The 27,083-nt window shown below is 37.5% G+C and overlaps 1 protein-coding gene across 2 annotated transcripts in view; it reads right to left on the bottom strand.

The window, feature by feature from the left end:
* The window catches only part of MYO3A (myosin IIIA), a 271,671-nt gene that overhangs the window by 132,798 nt on the left and 111,790 nt on the right, over positions 1-27,083 (bottom strand). For both annotated transcript variants that reach the window (XM_054436017.1, XM_054436018.1), the window contains exons 11-14: positions 3,910-4,009; positions 2,108-2,224; positions 782-886; positions 594-677 (exon numbers count right to left, since the gene is read on the bottom strand). In XM_054436017.1, coding sequence (XP_054291992.1) covers positions 594-677; positions 782-886; positions 2,108-2,224; positions 3,910-4,009 — 406 coding nt within the window. The remainder of the gene's footprint in view (positions 1-593; positions 678-781; positions 887-2,107; positions 2,225-3,909; positions 4,010-27,083) is intronic.

The following is a 27,083-nucleotide window of genomic DNA, read 5'->3' as shown; positions in this document are numbered from 1 at the left end:
ATAGGTCAATTTGTGGAAGACTGACATCTTAATAATATGGAGTCACTTAATCCATGATCATGACATATCTCTTCGTTTATTTAGGTCTTTTATTTCTTTTAACTCTTTTAGTTTTCAGCAAACAAATCTTGCATATATATTATAATATTTAGATCTACATAGTTCATGTTTTTTTGATTTTATTGTTAATGGCACTTTTAAGATTCAATTTGTAATTGACCATTGCTAGTATATACATATAGTATGTAAATACAATTGATTTTTGTATGTTGACTCTCTTTTTTAACCTGCTAGCAACAAAAGGAGAAAAAGTAAAGAAAGCATTCAATAAATGCACTGAGACTAAAAACAATGAAAATCACATTTATAAGCCTTGCCTAATAAGTGTGATAAAAGTTAGAAAATCCTCAAAACAGAGTACATGCTTTTCATATTGCTCATTATTTTACACTCTCAAAGGGTAACAACTGTATTTTAAAATTTCTGTACATTATTAAATGTGAGATACTAGAGAATATTAATCTAATCAGTTATATTAAGTTCTGAAATTCAACAAACATTTCTGATGGGATGGAGAAAAAAATAAATTATACCTTTCCAAGCACTGTCAGCTGCTGAACTAAAAGATGAGCATTTTCAGTCTTTCCAGCACCACTTTCTCCAGAAATAACAATGCACTATACACAGAAAAGAAAACTGTGAGAAGATCGTTATCCTCAAAATTTAGGTGACATTTAAGTAACTACGCGGTAAATTTCTAAGAATGGGAGACTCTTCTTACCTGATCTGAATTATATGTTATCATAGATTGATATCCTAAGTCAGCCATTGCAAAAATGTGAGGAGGACTGGCAGTTCTGTTTGATCCAATATATAGTTTGGAATGCTAAAGGTTAAAAAGAATACATTTTGTAGGACTTTTTGTTTTTATTTAAGTCCTGAATTATTTACAAATATAGCTCCAATTTTTAAAGCAAAGTATAAATAAAAACACCATTTCATTCCACCAAAACATTATTACATACATGTTACACACATATTGCACATATGTCTAAATGTATAACTATGTAAAATAAGAGCCTGACACAAAACAGCCCAGAAATATGATATGACATAAAGTAAAAGATTCTGCATTCCACTTCCAAAGCAGAAGGTAAGGTTTCAAAATTCCATTATGTATTTAAATGAAAGCATACATTAAAAATAAGATGATCGAGTTTCAGTTTGTTAGCTGCTCCTTGGACATAATAATGTCTCACATATGAGGACTACTTTTTTCCTTTCACATCACTTAACATACATTCTCTCATTTGATTTGTCCAAGATCACACAGTGAATTGATAGCAGGATTGCACTAAAACCCATATCTCCTGAAACATAGGTCAAGGCTCATAAATTTACTGTTAGTTCTGTAAATTTTAGGATGGCAAAAGATGACAGAGATATGTACTTTTCACACAGAAAAACAACTATTAGGAACAGTATTAAATAAGTTTCTGGAGTACACAAATAGCCAGAAGAGAATGAGTCCAATTAAAAATGAAAAACAACCTTGTTTAATTCCAGAATAGTATTCTATATTTAAGCCACTAGTGGTTGAATAATTGATAATTATATATTAATATTCATAAAACACATGTGTGATATTAATGAAGCCAATAATACATCAAAAGGAATTTTTAACTCATAGTGACAATTTTTATAGCCATTAAGTATGTATTATCTACATATACAATGTAATTATACTTTTGATGCTCCCATACTGAGTTCAGCGGCAGACATACATTAAGTATATACCTTTTTAAGCAGACTTAAGTATATGCTTTTAAAGGCATCTGTTTAGTGATACAATATTTAATGTAGAACCGTTACCAATAACTGAATGTAATTAACACTCTGGCACACACATTTGGAGAAAGGAAGACCACAAACTGCACCCAGATTGACTCCATCTTCTATTTTTCCTAGTTCTATGTTTTAACAAAAATTATGTAACTGTTTATTCAAAATATTGCATAAAATTTTCTGGCATTCATTTAAATTAATTTAAGTACCTGAATGTATAATTATGTGTACGAAGTAACAGAATGCACCCCATATGACATACCTTTGTGGAGTAAAGACCCAGACTCTGAAAAGGGTTAAGAGCAATGAGTATGTCTCCCACATAGATATAGATCTGATCTCTGGAATAACACTTCTCAAGTTGCTCTGAGACTGTATTCTGCAATAAAATAAAATAATTTCTCCTTAAAAATTATTTGTGGTCAACTACAATTTAAAAAGTAAACAATAATAAACAGAACATCTGGAATCTGGACGAAGGATTAGAAAAATAGACACATTGATAGTAAAAAATATATAACATCAGGTCTGCAACTACTCATTCACTTGACAGCCATTTTCTTTGGTTTTGAGAGCCACAGAGGATGTCACTGTTACCTGCATTTTCCAAAGGACATATTATATGTCACAGGAATTTTAAATATATAATGCTTTCAAGAAAAGAAGTAATAGCAGTAAGTGATGTAAAGATTAAAAACGAAGTAAAGAGAAAAGGGAAGGGAAGATAAAGTGAACATGATTTAATTCCAAATCAAGGTGATCCAGTGGCTTTATGGAATGTCCTAGTCCTTTTATTTTTTTCAGACTTTTGGCTTTATGAAGTACTATGAAAAATTTTAAAACGTAATTTTCATACTTGATAAGTCATTTGAGTAAATGAATTGATTTTGATAATGTCGGAAACCACCATTTACAGTACATGACACAAGAGAGGAGCAAAAGATCTTAGGTCCAAAAAGAAACTAAAAATAAAATATAGACAACAGAAACAAACCCACCATTTAATATATTAATATATTGGTCAACAACATGATTAGTGAAAACTTCTTTGCAACAAGCCTAGGAATTCACATTATTAAAAAATTTTATATGTAAGAATTCAGAAAGGTGCTGCAATCTCTGACTTGCCAACATGATTTGATTTCAAGATGTTTGATGTTCTTGAGATTATTTTGAGGAAGTACTTGAGTTGTTTATGCAACCCTAAATTTACCAAATGACTACCTCTATTCAGAACTTACCTCTTGATTGGTACATTTCTGAGTCAAATGCTCAGGCATGTACCAGCAGTGTAAAAAAAATTAAAAGGTGTTCATCAGGCAGGACAGAAGTCCTGACCTGCTAAAAAGAGGGCATTTATTTCTCTAATGATCTGACGACGTGGAATAAAGAAGGGTGAGGGGAAAGGAGGCTGAGACTAGAATTTCATAGCTTGGATCTGTACCTTCACAAAAAATGTTTGAAATACTTCTGAGATAATTAGAATAAGGAGTTCCAAGCAGAATTCAATACCCCTGAAAGATAAGCTGTGTGAAACAAGGGTTTTGTGATCCCATGAGGAAGAACACTGACCATGGTAACAGACAGGCTGTTGAGGTATCCCAGAGTTTCTGGGTACAGCCACTGAGAGCTGAAACAGGAGAGGACAAAGCGGGAGGCCACCACATGGTGGTTACAGTAGGCTGACTGCTCTTTGAATCCAATAAATCATATCTTTGAGACTCCCACAAATAATGAAAAAGAAGGAAGATCTGTGGCCTAACAACTTACACTGCGAGGACCTCACCCCTGTCAGTTGAGCATCAGACAAAAATGAACACTAGGCTGGAAAGATCTGGAAATTTGAGTTATATAGATTAAAACTGAAGATAAGAGAAATAATAGGAAGCTAAGAGACAAAGAAAGCATGAGACTTACAGATGGGAGACATGGGCAGAGTGAGTGTTAAGATTCTTAATAACCATCATAATCTATATATTCCTTCCCCTTCTACCAATACCCGTGTCTTCTATAAATTAACAAAACATCTGGAATGTCTAAGTTTAATTAAACCAAAATTCTTACCTCATCCAAAACTTCTAGGGTTGCTAAATCATCCACATCCTTCAGATTGGATATTAGAGATCGGTTGAAGTTTCCTTTCTTGGTGTGAATACGTTCATGTCTGTGGAGAAAAACGCTTTCTGATTTAAGAACTGATTACTGATCATAGTGGAAAAAAGTTTTAGATACATATGAAACTGAAAATCCTCTAGGAATCTGTTTATTAAATTCAATGATAACATACCAGAAAATATCCTAATATATTTGATCTTTACTGTTTGTTTACTCCTCTCCATTGGAAAAATGCAAATTACAGAATTTACTTCATGGATGATCAAGAGTACATAATTTCCTTCAAGAACTATCTTTACATAATTTGTTTTAAAGCTTCCTCTAAATTTCTGTGTGATTGAATCTGTTACAAGGTGATGAGGCTGCAGGGTTTGAATTCATTACATTCTTAATTTTGTTGGAGGTAGTGTTAGGTCATTGGTGATCAAGGTATGGTCATTTTTAATTACCATTCAGCAAAATTTAACAGGAATACAAAATAAATCACATTATAAATTTTCAAAAGGTTAGGTGTGTGTAAAAACAGATTTCATGTACCAAAAAGTTTATTTTCAAAGTAAAACATTTCAACAACTTTCAAAAACAGCATAAAGATCTTGATTTAACACAAAGGAGAAGTTGCTGAGATAAACACAATGGTTTATTTAAACTTTTCTGGACATCCATTTTATTCTGGGGATAATTGTATTTCTGGTATTTATTTTTGGACATACTTTTAAGTATCTGGATTTGCCCCTTGGTAAAAGGGGAAGGAATATGTAGATTACAAGGGTTATTAAGAATCTTAACACTCACTCAGAAAACTGTAATGGTTTCTTATTGCTTAGAAATTTAAGCCTATTAATAGACTGCCCGTTCCCCTATCTAAGCCCACTGCTCCTTTTGTACACTATAATAGCTTCTGTCCTCTCTCATTTAGGGAAGGACATCATTCCCACTGCTTTTTCTCTCATTCCTACATCATTGAATTTTCTCTGTTATATCACCCATCCCACAAACAACAACAAACTGCCCTCCCCTGACTTCCAGTTTCCTCCATCTGCTGTTCTATTTCTTTGCTTTATAGTAAAAATCCTCAAAAGAATTATGCATACTTTTTTTTTTTTTTTTTTTTTTTTGGAGATGGAGTCTCGCTCTGTCACCCAGGCTGGAATGCTGTGGCGCGATCTCAGCTCACTGCAACCTCTGCCTCCCAGGTTCATGTGATTCTCCTGCATCAGCTTCCTGAGTGGCTGGGATTACAGGCGTGGCCACCATGCTCAGCTAATTTTTTTGCATTTTTAATAGAGACAGGGTTTCACCATGTGGGCCAGGCTGGTCTCGAACTTCTGACCTCAAGTGATCTGCCCACTTTGGCCTCCCAGTGTGCTTAGATTATAGGCGTGCGCCACCATGCTCGGCGTATACTTAGTTTTTTCAGGCTTTCATCTTGACACTCTATGGAAGCAGCTTTTGTTAAGGACTCTATTGATCTTTACATTGCTAAATCCAATGGTCAATTTTAAGTCCTCATTTTACCTAATCGACCAGCAGCATTTAACAAAGGCGTTCTTGAATACTTTGCCTTGGTTTCCTGTAAGTCTCTCTTGATTCTCTTCCTTAACTCACTGGTATCTCTGTCTGAGTATCTTTTTCTGTTTTTTCCTTATCTTTCTGCTACATTTTTGGGGTCTCCCAAATTTCAGTTCTTGAAGATATCTTCTTCTCTACATTCACTTCCTTATATCATAGCCTTACACACCACTCATTCACTGATAACTACTACTCCAGACTTCTGCATCTAAATGCTTATTTGATATTTCACTTGGAGAGACAGACACATCCCAAACCACACTCCTAAATACTCTGTCTCCAAACCTACTCCTTCCCGTGATTCTTTATCTCAGTCAATGGTGACTCCTTTCTTCTGATTGTTCAGGATGTTAGAGACATCCTTGGCTTTTCTGTTTCTCACACCTCTCATGCAATCTGTATACAAATTCCATCAGCTCTATCATCAAATTCTATCTAGGGCTAGACATTTCTCCCCACCATCCCCCCACTATATTTCTTCTCACTGCTGCAACAGCCTCCCAAGAGGTTTCCCTGCTGCCATCTTTACCTTCTGACACTCTTCTCCACACTGCAGCCAGCGTGATCTTTAAAAAAATATGTCAGATCATGTCACTACTCTGCTCAAAGTTCCTGATCTTCCCATTATTACTCAAAGGAATATCCAATGCCTTACCATGGCCTACAAGGCCCATACAATTTGTGCATCTGTGCCTCCCTCAATACCCCTATTATTTCTCTAACATCATCTGTTTCTAATATCCCTCCTACTCAATTCTTTCCAACCTCATTGGCTTCCTTGCTGTTTCTTGAACACATTAAGCATGCTTCTACCTCACAGCTTTGGTATTTGCTGTTCCCTCTGAGTGGAATGCCATTTTCTTTGATATCTGTAAAGCTCTTTCTTGCTTCCTATGGGCCTCTTTCAATATTACATTAATCAGAGTCTTTTCCTGGTGAGCCCTTGTCAATTAGTGGCTTCTCTCCAGATCTCTCATCACCCTTTTCCTGCTCTATTTTTAGCCATTGCCTTCTCCCCCAATTTTCCTTGTCACCTCTCATATTCTACCTTGTCCTCTGTCTTCTATTGGATTGTAATTAATATAATGCCAATCTAGATTTTATTGTACTAGTAAGACAGAGTACCTGTATTGTTCACTGCTGTGTCCCCAGCAGCTGTGACAGGGCCTGGCATGCAGTAGGCACTCAATAAATATTTGTTCAATGACTAATTACATGAAACTCATTCAAGGCCTTCCATAACATTACACAATCTGTCTTTCCAGTGTATTTGCCAGAAAATACATTTTTACACTTTAGCTTAACTGGACTTGTTTCTGTTTCTTAAACTATACATCCCTGTGCTTTCTTCACCTGTCATTTTGTTTTTGTTGTTTCCTCCTCAGCCCAATCTATATGATAAAACTTTATTCACTTTTCACAATCCACCTTAAATGTCACCTCTTTTACACTCCTCAGCACAATTCTACACGTCCTTTAGGACAGATATCTTAGTTAAATGTCATTTCAGTCATTCATTTGTGTGCTAGCCTTATACCCTTTATTAGATTGTAAATTTCCTAGGATAGGAATATCTTTTCAACATATGGTGCTGGAACGATTGGGCATTCACACGCAAAAAAAAGTGACTCAAGACACTGACCTTTCAGCTTTTACAAATATTAACTCAAAATAAATCACATATCTAAATGTAAAATGTAAAACTATAAAACTCCAGAAGATAACATAGGAAAAAATCTAGATACCTTTGGGTTTGGAAATAAGTTTTTATATGCAACACCAAAAATGCCATCCATGAAATAAAAAATTGATAAATTGGGCTTCACTAAAATTACAAGCATCTGCACTGTGCAAGTTTATTTTAATAAAAAATGAAAACAAAAAATTCTCTCCAATCACACTTCTTTGGACTGTGTCATTTTCCTGCCAGGACACTGACTACTAGATCCAGCCAGCCATTGACTTCTCTTCAGCTCCAATGTTGCAGATTTCTGGTCACAGAACTCACACGTGAAAGATTAGAGTTTTCCCTCCACTGGACCCTCAAGTTACTCATTAATTATTTACCCCTCCGCAGGAGACTTCCTAGCTCATTTTAGATAGCAGTCGTCCAAAAATGTCTACATTTCAAGCTTCCAGTATCATTTTCCCTCTTCTTCAATGGAAGCTAATACAAATTCACTCAAGTTCCTTCCCTTTTATCTCAAAATGTTAGTATATTTTCATCTATCTTCTCCTCATACTCCCTCACCCCCATACACACTTTTTCACTTTCCAGGGTGGAAGTGCCACCTTTCTTTTCCAGGGTTAACCCGCCCCACTTGTCTTTCGATTTTCTTTCCTGTGTAGCTTGCTGTATCATGCCATCAGAAGCTTCCTTTCCACAGACCCATATTCTCAGTTGATCATGTCTTCTATCATCCTAAGGTGTACAATCCTCAATTTGCTGCTTTCTTGTTAAGAAAATAAAAACCAAGCCACAGACTGGGAGAAACTATTTGCAAGTCATGTTTCTGATATTTAAAAAAACGTATCTAATGACAGAAATAGTGTCTTAATACCTATTTGCAACTCTTAATTAGATTCCTCCATAATTTTTTTTTTTTGAGACGGCATCTCACTCTGTCGCCAGGCCAGAGTGCAGTGGTGTGATCTCAGCTCACTGCAACCTCCGCCTCCTGGGTTCAAGCAATTCTCCTGCCTCAGCCTCCTGAGTAGCTGAGACTACAGGCGCGCTACCATATCCAGCTAATTTTTGTACTTTTAGTAGAGATGGGGTTTCACCATGTTAGCCAGGATGGTCTCGATCTCCTGACCTCATGATCCACCCGCCTCAGCCTCCCAAAATGCTGGGATTACAAGATTCCTCCATAATTTTTATACCACTTAAAAAAATTATACACTTGTGTGGATAATTTAGTTAATATTTGAAGTCCTTACTAGAATATAAGCATCAAGATCTGCAAAACTATGCCTTTAGCTTCTTGTTGTATCCCATGAATAAGGAGATTGTTTAGAATAGTGTAGTTTCTCGATAAACTTTAGTTGAATGACTAAGTGACTGTATATCCCCCCACAACTTCTGGTATGGAATTTGCACATAGTTGGTCTCCACATTTGCTGAATTGAACAAGTATCATCTTATTTACTCCCCTATTTTCAAAGAGATTCTTATAAGTATAAACATTTTTGATATATTCTTTTTAAGACAAAAGAGGAAGAAATCCAATTACCCATTTAATTGAAGGGCCCTGAATTTTCTGTCTGTTTTTATGGACCCATTTGGCTGCTACAGACTGTTACTGGAGAACGATAGGGAGTGGATGGTGAGGAGCAGAGGGATCAATACTTGGCTGGTTGGTGCCCTCACTCTTCCACTCTTGTGAATTCATCCTCTATGATGTTTTTGGTATTAGCTGTCAAAAGCTTAGAAAAGATTTGGTCATTGTGATGATTAAAACAACCTCAGATGGCTCCCTATCTTCTATGGTACAACTTAAAAATTTCTTGGCATGGATTTCATGGACCTTCACAATCTTGCCTTAAACAACCTTTCCAGCATTATTCTCCATCAGCTCTGTACAGAAGGGCTCTCAATATACCAAGCATTTTCAAGACTCTGTACTTTGTTCATTCCATTTCTCTACCTGGAATTATTTTCCTTCCGTGCTCGGCAAAATTCTACGTATCCTTCAAAGTTAGGCTTAAATTACCCTCTCTGTGAAGACACTGCAGGTCTTTCCAGAGAGAATACACCACTAGTGGAGAAGTTCTCACATTTAATGAAGTCTATACATGTTCATTGTTCCTGCTATACCTTGAGAAAGTTGTGTGTAGAAATCAAGTGTTATTCATCCTTTTATGTCTTGATACAAAGATGCAAAAAACAAGGTGTCAGCCGGGCGTGGTGGCTCACACCTGTAATCCCAGCAGTTTGGGAGGCTGAGGCAGGCAGATCATGAGGTCAGGAGATCGAGACCATCCTGGCTAACACAGCGAAACCCCGTCTCTACTAAAAATGCAAAAAATTAGCTGGGCGCGGTGGCGGGCACCTGTAGTCCCAGCTACTCGGGAGGCTGAGGCAGGAGAATAGCGTGAACCTAGGAGGCAGAGCTTGCAGTGAGCTGAGATTGCACCCCTGCACTCCAGCCTGGGTGACAGAGCGAGACTCTGTCTCAAAAAAAATAAAATAAAATAAAAAATAAAAATAAAAAGGTGTCTTGAATCTTCTTTACCTTAATTCAATATCCATGGTTGCCTGAAACCAACTGAATGTTTGAGGTTTGGATAGAAAATAGCTTTAAATCATTTTTCTTTGTATAACATTGGGCATTTCTTAAAATGAGTAAGTCCATCTACCTTTTCACAAGAACATCTAAGTGTTTCCATAATTTTTATACATCAGTGAATATCTAATCAATCATGACTGCTTATTTTTCTGGTTAACTTTCATGTTTCCAGTATTAAATAAGTTTTGAAATATGCATACAATGATTTGTCAGATTTAGCTACATGCCAAGTGCCATATATTAGAATTGTAAGGAAAACATATTTTGATAGTTAAAATAACAAATTTATGGAAAGTGATAGCTGTGAATTTTGGAAGGACATTGGCTTTAGAATATTCTCGTATCACTGTCTTTTGTTTATTTGTTTGAGATGGAGTCTCACTCTGTCACCCAGGTTGGAGTGCAGTGGCGAGATCTCCGTTCACTGCAACCTCTGCCTTCCGGGTTCAAGCGATTCTCCTGCCTCAGCCTCCCAAGTAGCTGGGATTACAGGCATGTGCCACCATACTCGGCTAATTTTTTGTATTTTTAGTAGAGATGGGGTTTCTCTATGTTGGTTAGGTTGGTCTGGAACTCCTGACTTCAGGTGATCCGCCTGCCTCGGCCTCCCAAAGTGCTGGGATTACAGGCGTGAGCCACCATGCCCAGCGTAAGTTTTGTATTTTTAGTAGAGATGAGGTTTCACCACTTTGGTCAGGCTGGTCTCAAACTCCTGACCTCAAGGGATCCGTCCTCCTCGGCCTCCCAAAGTGTCATTGTTGTTTTAATAAAAATCTAAGTATGCAGTTCAATCCAACTCATATTTATTGAGACCCTGCCACGTGCAAGCATTTTTCCAAGTGTTGTGGAGTTATTGTATGTGGAAAAAAATCCAGGTTGTACAATCAATGAGTTTCAAACTAGTGGGAGATGTAAACACAAATATTTTTAAAAAACACAAAGTATATGGCAAATGCCAAAATTAAAGTAATATATAAAGTGGAAATAGCAAGGAGGGAAAATTCATTCCATTTTGGAAAAGTGGGTACAGTTCTTAGCAGATTTAGCATTTAATTTTGGTCTTTAAGTAGAAGTAGGATTCCAGTAACCTAAGGAAGAGTGTTTGTATGTAGGGGTGGTGACTGATGGGTGAAATAAATTAATATAATTCATCACATCAATAGGCTAAAAAAGAAAAATGACATGATCATATCAATAGATGCAGAGAAAGCATCTGACAAAATTCAACCTCTTTTCATGATAAAAACTCCCAGTAAATGAGCCACAGAAGGGAGCTTCCTTAACTTCATAAACAACATGTAAAATAGCCTACAGTTACAATACACAATGATGAGAAATTAGAAGCTTTCCTGCTAAGATCAGAAACAAAGCAAGGATGTTCTCTCTCTACACTCCTTTTCATTATCATAGTGGAAGTCATAGCTAATTCAATAAGACCAAAAAATGACTTAAAAGGTATACTGATAGAGAAGAAAGAAATAAAACTATCTTTGTTCTCAGATGACATAATTGTTTATGTTGAAAATCTGAAAGAGTCAGCATAAAAACCTCCTGGAATGAATAAGCAATTACAACAAGGTTTTAGGACACAAGATTAATATAAAAAAGCCACTGCTTTCCTATATACCAGAAATGAATAAGTGAAAATGGAAATTAAAAACACAATACCATTTACATTAGCACCCCCCAATGAAATACTTAAGTGTAAATCTAACAAAATACATACAAGAAAATTACAAAACTCTGATAAAATAAAACAAGAACTAAGTAAATGGAAAGATATTCTATGTTCGTGGATAGGAAGACTCAATATTATCAAGATGTCAGGTCTTTTCAACCTGCTTTACAGATTCAATGCAATCCCAAGCAAAATCCAAACAAATTATTTTGTGGATATTGGCAAACTAATTCTAAAGTTTATATGGAAAGTCAAAAGATCCAGAATAGGCAACCAATATTGAAGGAGAAAAAGCTGGAGGACTGACACTGTGCAATTTCAAGACTTCCTATAAAGCTACAGTAATCATTCATTGCTGGTGGGAATGAAAAATGGTACAGCCAGTTTGGAAGACAGTTTGACAGTTTCTTATAAAATGAAACATACTCTTGCCATACAATTCAGCTACTGTGCTCCTTTCTACCCAAATGAGTAGAAAACCACACAAAAACCTGTACATCGATATTTATAGCAGCTTTTTTCATAATTGCCAAAACTGGAAGCAACGAAGATGTCCTTCAGGAAGAAATAGTAAATACATTCTGGTACATTCAGACAATAGTGTATTTTCAGTGCTAAAAGGCAATGAGCTATCAAGCCATGAAAAAACCATGGAAGAAATACAAATGCATATTGCTAAGTGAAAGAACTTAATCTGAAAAAACTACATATTATATGAGTCCAACTTTATTACATTCTGGAAAAGGCAAAACTATGGAGATGGTAAAAAGATCAGTAATTGACAGCAAATTAGAGGACACAGAGAGATGAATAGGCAGAGAACAGAGCATTTTTAGGTCAATGAAACTATTCTGTACAATGCTACAATTGTAGATACTTATCATTATACATTTGCGAAAAGCTATTGAATGTACAACACCAATAGTGAATCTTAATGTCAACTGTAGACTCTGGATGATAGTGATGTGTCAATGTAAGTTCACTAATTGTAACAAAAGTACCACTGTGGTGTGGGATGTTGACAGTGGAGACGGCTGTGCCTACACGGGAGAAGGGGACACATGGGTGTCCCTATGCCTTCCTCTCAATTTTGTTATGAACTTTAAACTGCTCTTAAAAATAAAGTTGATTTTAATAAAAAGTAAAAACAAAAACTCTCTTCAATCACACTTCTTTGGACTGTGCTATTTTTGCTTCCAGGGCACTGACTAATAGATCCAATTAGCCATTGACTTCTCTTCAGCTCCAGTGTTGCTTATTTGTGGTCACAAAACTCACGCCTGAAAGATTTTAGTTTTCCCTCCACTGGACCTTGAAGTCTACTCATTAATTATTTTACCCATCCAGGGGGTGACTTCCTAGCTCATTTTACATAGCAGTTGTGCAAAAATGTCTACCTTTCAAGCTTCCAATATCTATTTTCCTTTTTCTTCAATGGAAACTAACACAAACTCACTCAGGTTCCTTCCCTTCTATCTCAAAATGATAGTATATTTTCATGTATCTCCTCTTCACATCCCTCCCAACTTCTCTGTGACTTCCAGGGTGGAAGCATCGCCTTTCTTTTCCAGGGTTAATCCTACTAATTTGTCTATTGATTCTTTATCCTGTGTAACTTGCTCTATCACCCTATCAGAAGCTTCCTTTCCACTGGGTCCATATTCTCAGTTGATCAAGTCTTCTACCATCCTAAGTTGTCCTTTCCTCAATTTGCTGCATTTTTCTCAAACTTTAACAATCTCCTTGTCAACTTTTCAAAGGACAGTCTTAATTCACAGAACCCTTCCTTATTTACGTTCACTCCTTAACTCACTAAACTCTGGCATCAGCACTGTTATCAGCCTCTTGAAAGTAAAATGACCTTCTTATGGTCCTATTCAATTGCCCTCTTTAGATTTCATTCTATTCAGTTCTTCTGTGTCCTTTAACTTTATTGATCTACTGTCTTGAAATTCTCTCCTCTGTAGCTTTCAGGCATCTTTTTTTCCTCCTGTCCTTCTTACTGTGCCTCACCTCAATTGTCTCTACCTCAGTCAATGACACCATCATCTCCTTTATGGATATGGAGAAAATGGAGTTTTGAGAAATTTTAAAGAGATTAAAATGGTATAATTTGGTGATGCAGTGGATATAAGAGTTGAAAAAGATGGAGATTTCTGGTGTGTACAATTAAATAGATGATGGTTATCTGTGAATGGAGATAAATACTAGAGGAGTTTCAGATTTTGTGAAGGAAGATAGTGCTTTGTTTCTGGGCATTTGGAACTTGAACACATTTAGGACATCTGTATTTCTCAGTAATAATGCCCTCCCCGACCTAGTTTCCTCAGCCTCCAACACTAAAGCTCTCTACATTCTGTTTATAGCAGATCATCACTGTCTCTGGGATACATGCCCTGCCATTATCCATTTACATGTGCTATAGATATGTTTGGTATCTTTTTAAAATATTTATCCTCATTGGCATTCTCTGAGAATCTTGGTTCTGTGGTTTAGTATTTGACGTTAACTTTGGAAAATTCTCAGTCATTGTTGCTTAACATATTTGTTTCTTCCTCTCTTCTCTTGGTATTTCCATTATGTATATATCATACTTTTTTTAGTTATTCCACAATTCTTAGATCTTCTATTCCAGTTTTTCAATCTTTTTTCTCATTGCCTTTCCATTTCAGACATTTCTATTGATACATCTCAGAGATTCTTTCTTCCACTGAGTCCAGTCTACTAATGAGCCCATTAAGGTTGTTCTTCATTTATGTTACAGTGCTTTTGATTTCTAACATTTCAAATTCCTTCTCAGAATTCCCATCTCTCTACTTACATTGCCCATCTGTCCTTGCATGTCGTCTACTTCATCTACTAGAGCCTTTATCATATTAATTGTGGACTTACAAAAAATTCCTGGTGTGATAATTCAACATACCTGCCATATCTAAGCCTGGTTCTGATGCTTGCTCTGTTTCTTCAAACTGTGATTTTTGCCTGTTAGTATGCCTTGTAATTTGTTTTTGATAGCCAAGACTGGGTAAAACTAACTCCAATAAATAGGCGTTTATTAATGTGTTGGTAACATGCTACAGGCATAAGGGAGGGGAAGCATTCTATAGTTATATGATTAGGTTTCAACCTTTTAATGACAGTGACTTTCAACTGTGATCTTCACAAGTACCTCAGTCTCCTCCTTCTCTACTCCCCTCCTATTCCTCAGGAAGGACAAGAGGAGGGTAAACCATGTTAAAAGGAACAGAATGCTCTGGCATATTTTTAAATGGCACTTTTTCCTCTCTCCCTGATGTAAACACGAAGGGATTTTTCTCTGAAATTTACTGTGAGAACCTGACTGATCTGGAGGTAAAACCCACAAAAGTATGGAGGCCACCTGTGACTGGAATCTCCTACAGTTTTTAACTGTCAGACTGAGCCTCCAGCAATTCATCGATTACAGTTCAAATTTTCCCACCCCACTAATTGCTCCCTTGGATGTCTCTGCTTGCATGTTTCTGCTCCAATAAGCTGATATTTTCTGTATTTTCCTACCTGTGGGGAGTGGTTTACCCTGTAACCTTACTTCTCTGATGGATCCAATTAAGAGTTGTTGGCAGGGCGCGGTGGCTCATGCCTGTAATCCCAGTACTTTGGGAGGCCGAGGTGGGTGGATCACGAGGTCAGGAGATCGAGACCACGGTGAAACCCCATCTCTACTAAAAATACAAAAAAAAATTAGCTGGGCGTGGTGGCGGGCGCCTGTAGTCCCAGCTACTCGGAAGGCTGAGGCAGGAGAATGGCGTGAATTCGGGAGGCGGAGGTTACAGTGAGCCGAGATCGCGCCACTGCACTCCAGCCTGGGCGACAGAGCAAGACTCCGTCTTAAAAAAAAAAAAAAAAAAAAAAAAAGAGTTGTTGATTTTTCAGTTTGTTCAGCTTTTCACTGGTTGTTAGGATGGAGTGACAACTTCTAACCTCCTTACATGCTGGAGCAGAAACTGGATAAAGAGCCTGTCTTTACGAAGGTGTGGGCACTGATAAAGGAAACAGACAAGAGCTAGTGAAGATCCCTCTACGGCAACTTTCACAACCCTCAGCCAGAAGCTGCAAGTGGAAGAAGTGGTTTCCAAAAGCCAAGAGAGAGCTGTAGCTCTAGGGTTAGCACTACTGGATAGAAGCTGCTGCCTTAGGTAGATCTTGGCCATTGTCACTTCCAATCTGCAGGTGCCTGATTGGTGCAGTACACCAGGGTCAGCTTTCCAGGGCACACAGCAGAGTGAAGAAGCAGGAAGTAGACCTATGTATTAGTTTCCCATTCTGCTGTAACAAGTTTATCACAAATCCTGTGGCATAAAACAATGAGTATTTATTCTCTCACAGTTCTGCAGGCCAGAAATCCAAAATCAGTTTCATCTGGAAATTCACCGTGTCATCAGCAGGGCTGGTTCCTTCTGGAGACTCTAGGGGAGAATCATTGCTTTGCCTTTTCCAGTTTCTGGAGGCTGTAGGCATTCTTTGGTCATGGCTGCATCAATTTAACAGCTGCTTCCATACTCATTTTGTTTTCTCCCTCACTAACCTTCTTGCCTCTGTCTTATAAGGACTCATGATTATATTTAGGGCATGGCCACTAATCCCAGATAATTTCCCCTTCTCCAGATCCTTGACTTAATCACATCTGCATGGTTCCTTTTGCCAGGCAAAGTAATATTCACAGATTCCAGGGACTGGACCTAGGTATCTTAGAGGGTCGTTACTCAGCCTACCAAAATCTAGAAAGGCAAATGGAAAATGTACAGAATACAGAAATATTGGCAGGAAGGTAAGAAAACCTGGACCATATGTAAAAACAATTTAGAAAGTTTTCTGTGAACTGCTGATTGAATACATGGGTGAAAAGGTGGGATTTCTTCATTAAACGATATTGTGCTCTCCATCTAAATCCTAGAGTATTTAATAAAATCACAAATGTCTATTTCTAAAGCAAAACTTCCATTGCTACTACCCTGATCTTTAAGCCACCATTGTTTCCGACCTTGATTACCGCAAATAGTAAGAATGATCTTTTTAAAACATAACTCAAAAATGTCACCCATCTGGTCAGTACCCTCCCATGTCACTCAAAGTAAGGTCTCTTATAATCTGTCCCACACCCACCCCATTGCTTCTCCCACCATATCTCCTAACACTGTGTCCTTGCTTACTCCTCGCTAGCTTTCTCAATCCCTCTTGGCCGAGCCTCTAACACCTGGCTCACTCCTGCCTCAAAGGCTGACTCTTCTCTCTGCCCAAAGAGCCACAAGCCTAAAGTACTTCTCTTGATTGCGAGGTCTGGGATAACCACCATTTTCAACATTGTAATCCCACCCTCCAACCCTGAGGACTTCCAGTCCCTCTTATATTGCTCTATTCTTCTTTCATTTCTTTTTTCTTTCTTTTTTTTTTGAGACGGAGTCTCACACTGTTGCCCTGGCTGGAGTGCAATGGCGTGATCTCAGCTCACTGCAACCGCCACCTCCCAGGTTCACGCGATTCTCCTGCCTCAGCCTCCTGAGTACTTGGAATTACAGGTGCACACCACCACACTTGGCTAATTTTTCGTATTTTTAGTAGAGACGGGGTTTCACTATGTTGACCAGACTGGTCTCGAACTCCTGACCTCGTGATCCGCCCTCCACGGCCTCCCAAAGTGCTGGGATTACAGGGGTGAGCCACCGTGCCTGGCTGCTCTATTTTTCTTTAGCATGCATCACCATGTGATATACTACATTGCTCACTAAACCTTTTATATGTATTGTCTGGGTCTTCCAATAAGTATGTAAGCTCCATGAAAACAGGTTTTGTTTTGTTTTATCACTGACTGACATATCCCGTACTCCTAGATCAGATTCTCACAAATGATGGATGCTCAAAATATATTTGAGTGAATAGTTTGCTTTTACTAAATGTTCATCTACTGTGAAACCAAAGAAAACGTATTTTTTTTACACTCTAGTTATAAACAATTTAAATGTTCTGAGACAACGAATATATGTACTTTTCAATGTATATGTGTATATACACACATACATATATATATTAAATATACATTTCAATATAATTTTATACTTTTAATATTTGCCTTTTGCCTTCATTTTATAGAACTGATTTCCATTCTTGTTACTTTTCCACTCTTTCCATTCTTGTTACTTTTTTCAATGTTTTCTTTCTGTAAGACTTGGAAAAAGCAAAGTCGGAATCCTTCTATAAGAATTTTGTCCTCTTGTGAAAAGTACAACTTGTTAACCAGATTATATTTTTCATTTACTCTGTAATACTGGAGAGACAGAGTTTCAGACTATAAATATTTTCTTTCAGTGTTGTCAAAGGTCACAGATACCCTTAGGGGTGGTTAATATAGCTTTATTTGTATTTCTGCTCTACACATTGAAAAAAAAACAACTATTGCTGCCTGATGTTAAATGTTTATCCTTACTATTTAGTTGTACTGTTGTAATGAAACAGCTTTATTTGCTTTTACTTTGCTTTAAAATACTCTTGTAAATATCAAGCTGTATCACCTAAGGCGATTAAGGAACCACGGGGGTAGAATAGCAATCTTTTGTTAAACATAAATCTAAGCAATGGTTTTGTATTCATTTCCTTATCCATCTTTAAATTCCAGTAACATGAACAACCAACGTTGTCTACCAGCATTGGTAGTACTGACGGGAGTACAGGCTCTCCCTGGTGTGCCCTAGAAGACTAGATTTTATTTATCTGCAGTTTGACCTCTTTGACCTGGTGTGTAGTTTTGAAATGATGGTGGAGAAGGAAGCACACACCAGCCTGGTGAGCCATAGCACTAGATCAACTCTCAATACCTGGAGTGACAGATATCATAGTGACCAAGCCCCCAGTAAGTCTTAATTGCCCTCTTCATTCCTGGAGACTTTCTTCTTTCACATTTACTTCTTTAAAGATGTACTTTAATCTGGGCTGCACAGATAAGTATATATTCATAAAATTTGTAGCAATGTTGGAAAGAAGGATGGGATTGGAAAAGTGATACATGAAAGTAGATGAAAATCTGTACATGTTTAGCTATGTACTTGTGTACCCACACCCTTAATTTACTCTAAATCTCTGTAAGAGCAGTGTCCCTACTTTTTTCTAGGTGGACACTAAAGCATATGAAATAAATGAAATCCAAGAGATTTTATACATAGTTTGCATATTCCTATGTGATACTCTATATACCTTATAATGTTATTGCACATTTAAAATCAGTTCTTGCTTTTTCTTTTCTCTAATGCTTCTTGCTCATTCATTACCATAATGAAGATTTCTTACTCCAGGGCACATTTTATGTAAAGGATCAGATAAATATTTTCAGCTTTGCAGCCCACACAACCTGTGTTACAACTACTCAACCCTGTCATTGTGGCATGAAAACAGCTATAGTCAACACATAAATGGATAAGCATAGCTGTGTTCTAATAAAATTTCATTCACAAAAATAGGTGGCAAGCCTGATTTGACTTATGAGTCATAACTGCTGACCTTGTAATAGGCAAAAAATCTGGAGAAAAGAGGAGTCTGAAGTGGGGGATGGCAAGCCACTATCAATCATCTGTGGTTCACAAGATAATTTTAAATATATATTTATATATAATATATAATGTTTTATATATTTATATTAACATATAAAATAATATTATATATAGTATATAATATATATGTATTAAAGATCAATGCATACTTTATGACTGGGAGAGTGAAACTATTTTAAAAAACTAAACAATAAAATGTCCAGTATATTAAAAATTTACAAGCCAGTAGCAAAGATTAGTATTTTTCTATATGCTCACCCAAATAGATGTCTCCTTTAATGCAACTGATGTGTATAGAAATCAATTTTTAAAGCATTGTCTTTTCCCCAATCATTTAGACTTCTGTTTCAGAAAAGTATTAAATTCTTTCTAATCTCCAATTTTTAGTGGCTTCTGGCATTATAAGTTTTTCTGACCACCATCCTTCATGTATTTGATACAGTGGTAAAGAATATTACGTGATGTTTAAGGGTCTTATTAAGTTTTTCATGAATGCTCCACTTATTTGCTTATATATAAATAGAATATCTCTAGAAATATATGCAAGAAATTGGGTACACTGGTTGCCTCTGTGGAGGGACATTGATGGGAAGACTTTTTCACTGACTACAGCTGTGCACTATTTTAATATGCACGGATTACATATGCAAACAACAGAAGAAAAGATATGCTACACTCTGGTATAAATTTTGATTTACAACTAAGGAACAACCTAAAGAAGTGATGTGTGATCCTTTATTTATGAGTTGGACAACAGGCACAATCCTACCTGTTAAGAAGAGTAACTTCGTTAAGTCTGTTAGCAAATTTTAAGCAACATCTACCATATGGAAATCCCTTTTGGGTGGCTCTGGGCTGGGTGAAAGGATTTGTCTGCTTTTAAAAAGGAATCAGATGTCTGCAGGATAAAGAAAAAAAATGTCATACTGGGAAATTTTGTGTGTTTACGCTGTAAATGTGGCTTCTCTCTACTCTGTATTACTTTAGATAGAGCGACCTGAGTTTTAGATGTTGAAATAAATCTGATATCTGTGTTGGCAAGACTATTTGATGGTTATTCTCCATCTGCAGAATTCCTAACATCTTTCTTCACTCCACGCTTAGCTTAGAGACAAGTAAAAGCATAGACACAAGTAAAAAAACAGCAAAGAAACACAGTTTCTGTAAGTAGAATTTTGTTGCAAAGATGGAGTGGCACAGTCCCTTTAACATACAGAGCTGTATTACCAGAACCGCTGCAAGTTTCTGTGGGACAAACACCATTACAGGAAAATAATTTGGTTAATGGCTAGGAAGGTTGATGGTGTTTACCTTTTCCAAGAATCATTAAATGGCATCATGGGTCACTGGTGAGTGTATGATTGTTTTTAATACATTGATTTTTTCCAAGTATAAAAATAATGGCCAGGTGCGGTGGCTCACACCTGTAATCCCAGCACTTTGGGAGGCCATAAATATATTTGTACAAAAATATTTTTCCTCTTCCTTGGCAAAATAACAAAATCTGTTGGGTCAAAGGATATAAATTTTTGTAATATTTTATCTAATTATAAAAGTAATGCATGTTCATTATGGAAAACCTAGAAAAAAAGACTAAAAAGACATTTCTCTTACAGTCCTCTGTACCAGAACTCTCAACTGATGACCATAACTCACACTTCACTGAGCAATTATAAACAAGTAGAAAGAATTTCAACTGCGTGCAGTGGCTCATGGCTGTAATCCCAGCACTTTGGGAGGCTGAGGTGGGTGGATCACGAGGTCAGGAGATCGAGACCATCCTAGCTAACATGGTGAAACCCCATCTCTACTAAAAATACAAAAATAAGCTGGGCGTGGTGGTGGGCGTCTGTAGTCCCAGCTACTCGGGAGGCCGAGGCAGGAGAATTGCTTGAACACAGGAGGCGAAGGCAGTGAGCCAAGATTGTGCCACTGTACTCCAGCCTGGGTGATAGAGCAAGACTCCGTCTCAAAAAAAAAAAAAAAAACAAAAGAAAGAAAGAAAGAATTTCCTCTTTGCATCGCTCTGCCTCCTTTCTGGTTCCAATGGAGAAGAAACTGTCTCTGCTTTGAGCAAAGGCTAACTTTTCTGCTGTGCACTTGCTGTTTCCAGGATCCACTATTATAATGATCCCCTCTCAAATGTATCATCAACCTCCTTCTTCCATCAGCATACAACCTGTGCTCTAATATCTCCCATCTTTAAAATTATCTCCTTGGATCCCCTATCCTTTCCAGCTATTGCCCTATTTCTCATCCCTTCATAGCTGAACTTCCTAAAAGAGGAGTTCATATTCCCTATTTCTCCTTCCTCACCTTGTCTCTCTCCTCCATCTCTCCAGGCTAGGACTGCCCTTCACCCTACTCTACAGAGGTGGCTCTTGTCAAGGTCATTAAATAACTCTGTGGGGTTGGAAGATGAAATGAATGAAATGAAGCAGGAAGGCAAGTTTAGAGAAAAAAGAAGAAAAAGAAACAAGCAAAGCCTCCAAGAAATATGGGAATATGTGAAAAGACCAAATCTACGTCTGATTGGTATACCTGAAAGTGACGGGGAGAATGGAACCAAGTTGGAAAACACTCTGCAGGATATTATCCAGGAGAACTTCCCCAATCTAGCAAGGCAGGCCAACATTCAGATTCAGGAAATACAGAGAATGCCACAAAGATACTCCTCGAGAAGAGCAACTCCAAGACACATAATTGTCAGATTCACCAAAGTTGAAATGAAGGAAAAAATGTTAAGGGCAGCCAGAGAGAAAGGTCGGGTTACCCTCAAAGGGAAGCCCATCAGACTAACAGCAGATCTCTTGGCAGAAACTCTACGAGCCAGAAGAGAGTGGGGGCCAATATTCAACATTCTTAAAGAAAAGAATTTTCAACCCAGAATTTCATATCCAGCCAAACTAAGCTTCATAAGTGAAGGAGAAATAAAATCCTTTACAGACAAGCAAATGCTGAGAGATTTTGTCACCACCAGGCCTGCCCTAAAAGAGCTCCTGAAGGAAGCACTAAACATGGAAAGGAACAACCGGTACCAGCCGCTGCAAAATCATGCCAAAATGTAAAGACCATTGAGACTAGGAAGAGACTGCATCAACTAACGAGCAAAATAACCAGCTAACATCATAAAGACAGGATCAAATTCACACATAACAAGATTAACTTTCAATGTAAATGGACTAAATGCTCCAATTAAAAGACACAGACTGGCAAATTGGATAAAGAGTCAAGACCCATCAGTGTGCTGTATTCAGGAAACCCATCTCATGTGCAGAGACACACATAGGCTCAAATAAAAGGATGGAGGAAGATCTGCCAAGCAAACGGAAAACAAAAAAAGGCAGGGGTTGCAATCCTAGTCTGATAAAACAGACTTTCAACCAACAAAGATCAAAAGAGACAAAGAAGGCCATTACATAATGGTAAAGGGATCAATTCAACAAGAAGAGCTAACTATCCTAAATATATATGCACCCAATACAGGAGCACCCAGATTCATAAAGCAAGTCCTGAGTGATCTACAAAGAGACTTAGACTCCCACACAATAATAATGGGAGACTTTAACACCCCACTGTCAACATTAGACAGATCAACGAGACAGAAAGTTAACAAGGATACCCAGGAATTGAACTCAGCTCTGCACCAAGCAGACCTAATAGACATCTACAGAACTCTCCACCCAAAGTCAACAGAATATACATTTTTTTCAGCACCACACCACACCTATTCCAAAATTGACCACATACTTGGAAGTAAAGCTCTCCTCAGCAAATGTAAAAGAACAGAAATTATAACAAACTATCTCTCAGATCACAGTGCAATCAAGCTAGAACTCAGGATTAAGAATCTCACTCAAAACTGCTCAACTACATGGAAACTGAACAACCTGCTCCTGAATGACTACTGGGTACATAACGAAATGAAGGCAGAAATAAAGATGTCCTTTGAAACCAACGAGAACCAAGACACAACATACCAGAATCTCTGGGATGCATTCACAGCAGTATGTAGAGGGAAATTTATAGCACTAAATGCCCACAAGAGAATGCAGGAGAGATCCAAAATTGACACCCTAACATCACAATTAAAAGAACTAGAAAAGCAAGAGCAAACACATTCAAAAGCTAGCAGAAGGCAAGAAATAACTAAAATCAGAGCAGAACTGAAGGAAGTAGAGACACAAAAAACCCTTCAAAAAATTAATGAATCCAGGAGCTGGTTTTTTGAAAAGATCAACAAAATTGATAGACCGCTAGCAAGACTAATAAAGAAAAAAAGAGAGAAGAATCAAATAGATGCAATAAAAAATGATAAAGAGGATATCACCACCGATCCCACAGAAATACAAACTACCATCAGAGAATACTACAAACACCTCTACGCAAATAAACTAGAAAATCTAGAAGAAACGGATAAATTCCTCGACACATACACTCTCCCAAGACTAAACCAGGAAGAAGTTGAATCTCTGAATAGACCAATAACAGGATCTGAAATTGTGGCAATAATAAATAGCTTACTAACCAAAAAGAGTCCAGGACCAGATGGATTCACAGCTGAATTCTACCGGAGGTACAAGGATGAACTGGTACCATTCTTTCTGAAACTATTCCAATCAATAGAAAAAGAGGGAATCCCCCCTAACTCATTTTATGAGGCCAGCATCATCCTGATACCAAAGCTGGGCAGAGACACAACCAAAAAAGAGAATTTTAGACCAATATCCTTGATGAACATTGATGCAAAAATCCTCAATAAAATACCGGCAAACCGAATCCAGCAGCACATCAAAAAGCTTATCCACCATGATCAAGTGGGCTCCATCCCTGGGACGCAAGGCTGGTTCAATATACGCAAATCAATAAATGTAATCCAGCATATAAACAGAACCAAAGACAAAAACCACATGATTATCTCAATAGATGCAGAAAAGGCCTTTGACAAAATTCAACAACCCTTCATGCTAAAAACTCTCAAGAAATTAGGTATTGATGGGTCGTATCTCAAAATAATAAGAGCTATCTATGACAAACCCACAGCCAATATCATATTGAATGGGCAAAAACTGGAAGCATTCCCTTTGAAAACTGGCACAAGACAGGGATGCCCTCTCTCACCACTCCTATTCAACATAGTGTTGGAAGTTCTGGCCAGGGCAATTAGACAGGAGAAGGAAATAATGGGTATTCAATTAGAAAAAGAGGAAGTCAAATTGTCCCTGTTTGCAGATGACATGATTGTATATCTAGAAAACTCCATTGTCTCAGCCCAAAATCTCCTTAAGCTGATAAGCAACTTGAGCAAAGTCTCAGGATACAAAATCAATGTACAAAAATCACAAGCATTCTTATACACCAACAACAGACAAACAGAGAGCCAAATCATGAGTGAACTCCCATTCACAATTGCTTCAAAGAGAATAAAATACCTAGGAATCCAACTTACAAGGGATGTGAAGGACCTCTTCAAGGAGAACAACAAACCACTGCTCAAGGAAATAAAAGAGGATACAAACAAATGGAAGAACATTCCATGCTCATGGGTAGGAAGAATCAATATCATGAAAATGACCATACTGCCCAAGGTAATTTACAGATTCAATGCCACCCCCATCAAGCTACCAACGACTTTCTTCACAGAATTGGAAAAATCTACTTTAAAGTTCATATGGAACCAAAAAAGAGCCTGCATCGCCAAGTCAATCCTAAGCCAAAAGAACAAAGCTGGAGGCATCACACTACCTGACTTCAAACTATACTACAAGGCTACAGTAACCAAAACAGCATGGTACTGGTACCAAAACAGAGATATAGATAAATGGAACAGAACAGAGCCCTCAGAAATAACGCCACATATCTACAACTATATGATCTTTGACAAACCTGAGAAAAACAAGCAATGGGGAAAGGATTCCCTATTTAATAAATGGTGCTGGGAAAACTGGCTAGCCATATGTAGAAAGCTGAAACTGGATCCCTTCCTTACACCCTATACAAAAATCAATTCAAGATGGATTAAAGACTTAAATGTCAGACCTAAAACCATAAAAACCCTAGAAGAAAACCTAGGCATTACCATTCAGGAGATAGGCATGGGCAAGGACTTCATGTCTAAAACACCAAAAGCAATGGCAACAAAAGACAAAATTGACAAATGGGATCTAATTAAACTAAAGAGCTTCTGCACAGCAAAAGAAACTACCATCAGAGTGAACAGGCAACCTCCAAAATGGGAGAAAATTTTCGCAACCTACTCATCTGACAAAGGGCTAATATCCAGAATCTACAATGAACTCAAACAAATTTACAAGAAAAAAACAAACAACCCCATCAAAAAGTGGGCGAAGGACATGAACAGACACTTCTCAAAAGAAGACATTTATACAGCCAAAAAACACATGAAAAAATGCTCACCATCACTGGCCATCAGAGAAATGCAAATCAAAACCACAATGAGATACCATCTCACACCAGTTAGAATGACGATCATTAAAAAGTCAGGAAACAAAAGGTGCTGGAGAGGATGTGGAGAAATAGGAACACTTTTACACTGTTGGTGGGACTGTAAACTAGTTCAACCATTGTGGAAGTCAGTGTGGCGATTCCTCAGGGATCTAGAACTAGAAATACCATTTGACCCAGCAATCCCATTACTGGGTATATACCCAAAGGACTATAAATCATGCTGCTATAAAGACACATGCACACGTATGTTTATTGCGGCATTATTCACAATAGCAAAGACTTGGAACCAACCCAAACGTGCAACAATGATAGACTGGATTAAGAAAATGTGGCACATATACACCATGGAATACTATGCAGCCATAAAAAATGATGAGTTCATGTCCTTTGTAGGGACATGGACGAAATTGGAAATCATCATTCTCAGTAAACTATCGCAAGAACAAAAAACCAAACACCGCATATTCTCACTCATAGGTGGGAATTGAACAATGAGAACACATAGACACCGGAAGGGGAACATCACACTCTGGGGACTGTTGTGGGGTGGGGGGAGGGGGGAGGGATAGCATTGGGAGATATACCTAATGCTAGATGACGAGTTAGTGGGTGTAGCGCACCAGCATGGCACATGTATACATATGTAACTAACCTGCACATTGCGCACATGTACCCTAAAACCTAAAGTATAATAATAATAAATAAATTAAATAAATAAATAAATAAATAACTCTGTGGGGCCAAATTCAATGTTACACTATTTTCTTGAATGTTCAGCACTACTTGGCAGAGTTGACTATTCTCTCGAAAACACTCAGGATATGTGGCTTGCAATAGACCACATTCTCTGCTCTTCCTCCCTTGAGGGCTACACTCCCTTAATCGCCTATTGTGGCTCCTCTGCTAATGACTAAATGTTGCTGTTTCCCAGAGCTCTGTCCTGGGCCTCTTTCACTTTTCTTTCTTAACACTCACATTCAGTGACCTCATCCAATGCCGTGGCATTGAATACTTCTTTAAGCAAACAACTCAAAGCATTATCTCCAACATGGATTTCTCCCCTGAAGTCCAGACTACTATATCCAACTGCCTTCTTGATAATTCTACTTTGATATTTAAATGGCATATCAAATTTAGCATGACCACCCTCAAACCTTTATGAATAAATATAAGAGAATTACACTATCATTCATGGACAGGGAACAACATCTATACTTTAGTCTGGGCTGCCCAGGTGATGCCAGGCTTTATATACACAGACCACACACACACACGCACACACACACACACACGTATATATGTATGTATATAATCTACAGCACAAGTTCCCCTTGTGGGAATAGACATGAAATAATAATATTCCATTTCAATTTCTAGTTCCAAGACTGGCATTGTCACAGTTAGGTATTTACTTATTTCCTTTCTTTTTGCTAAAACATTGGGAATTTTGACTTCAGATTTTTCACTTAAAAAATAAAAAACAAGCTGTATTTATATAAATGTATACACCTAACTGCAAAGTAAATCAGAATCTTCAAA

The sequence above is a fragment of the Pongo pygmaeus genome, chromosome 8 (assembly GCF_028885625.2).
Source record: "Pongo pygmaeus isolate AG05252 chromosome 8, NHGRI_mPonPyg2-v2.0_pri, whole genome shotgun sequence".
NCBI lineage: Eukaryota > Metazoa > Chordata > Mammalia > Primates > Hominidae > Pongo > Pongo pygmaeus.
The sequence above is the reverse complement of the archived record's forward strand: the minus strand, read 5'-3'. Positions and strand labels throughout refer to the sequence as shown.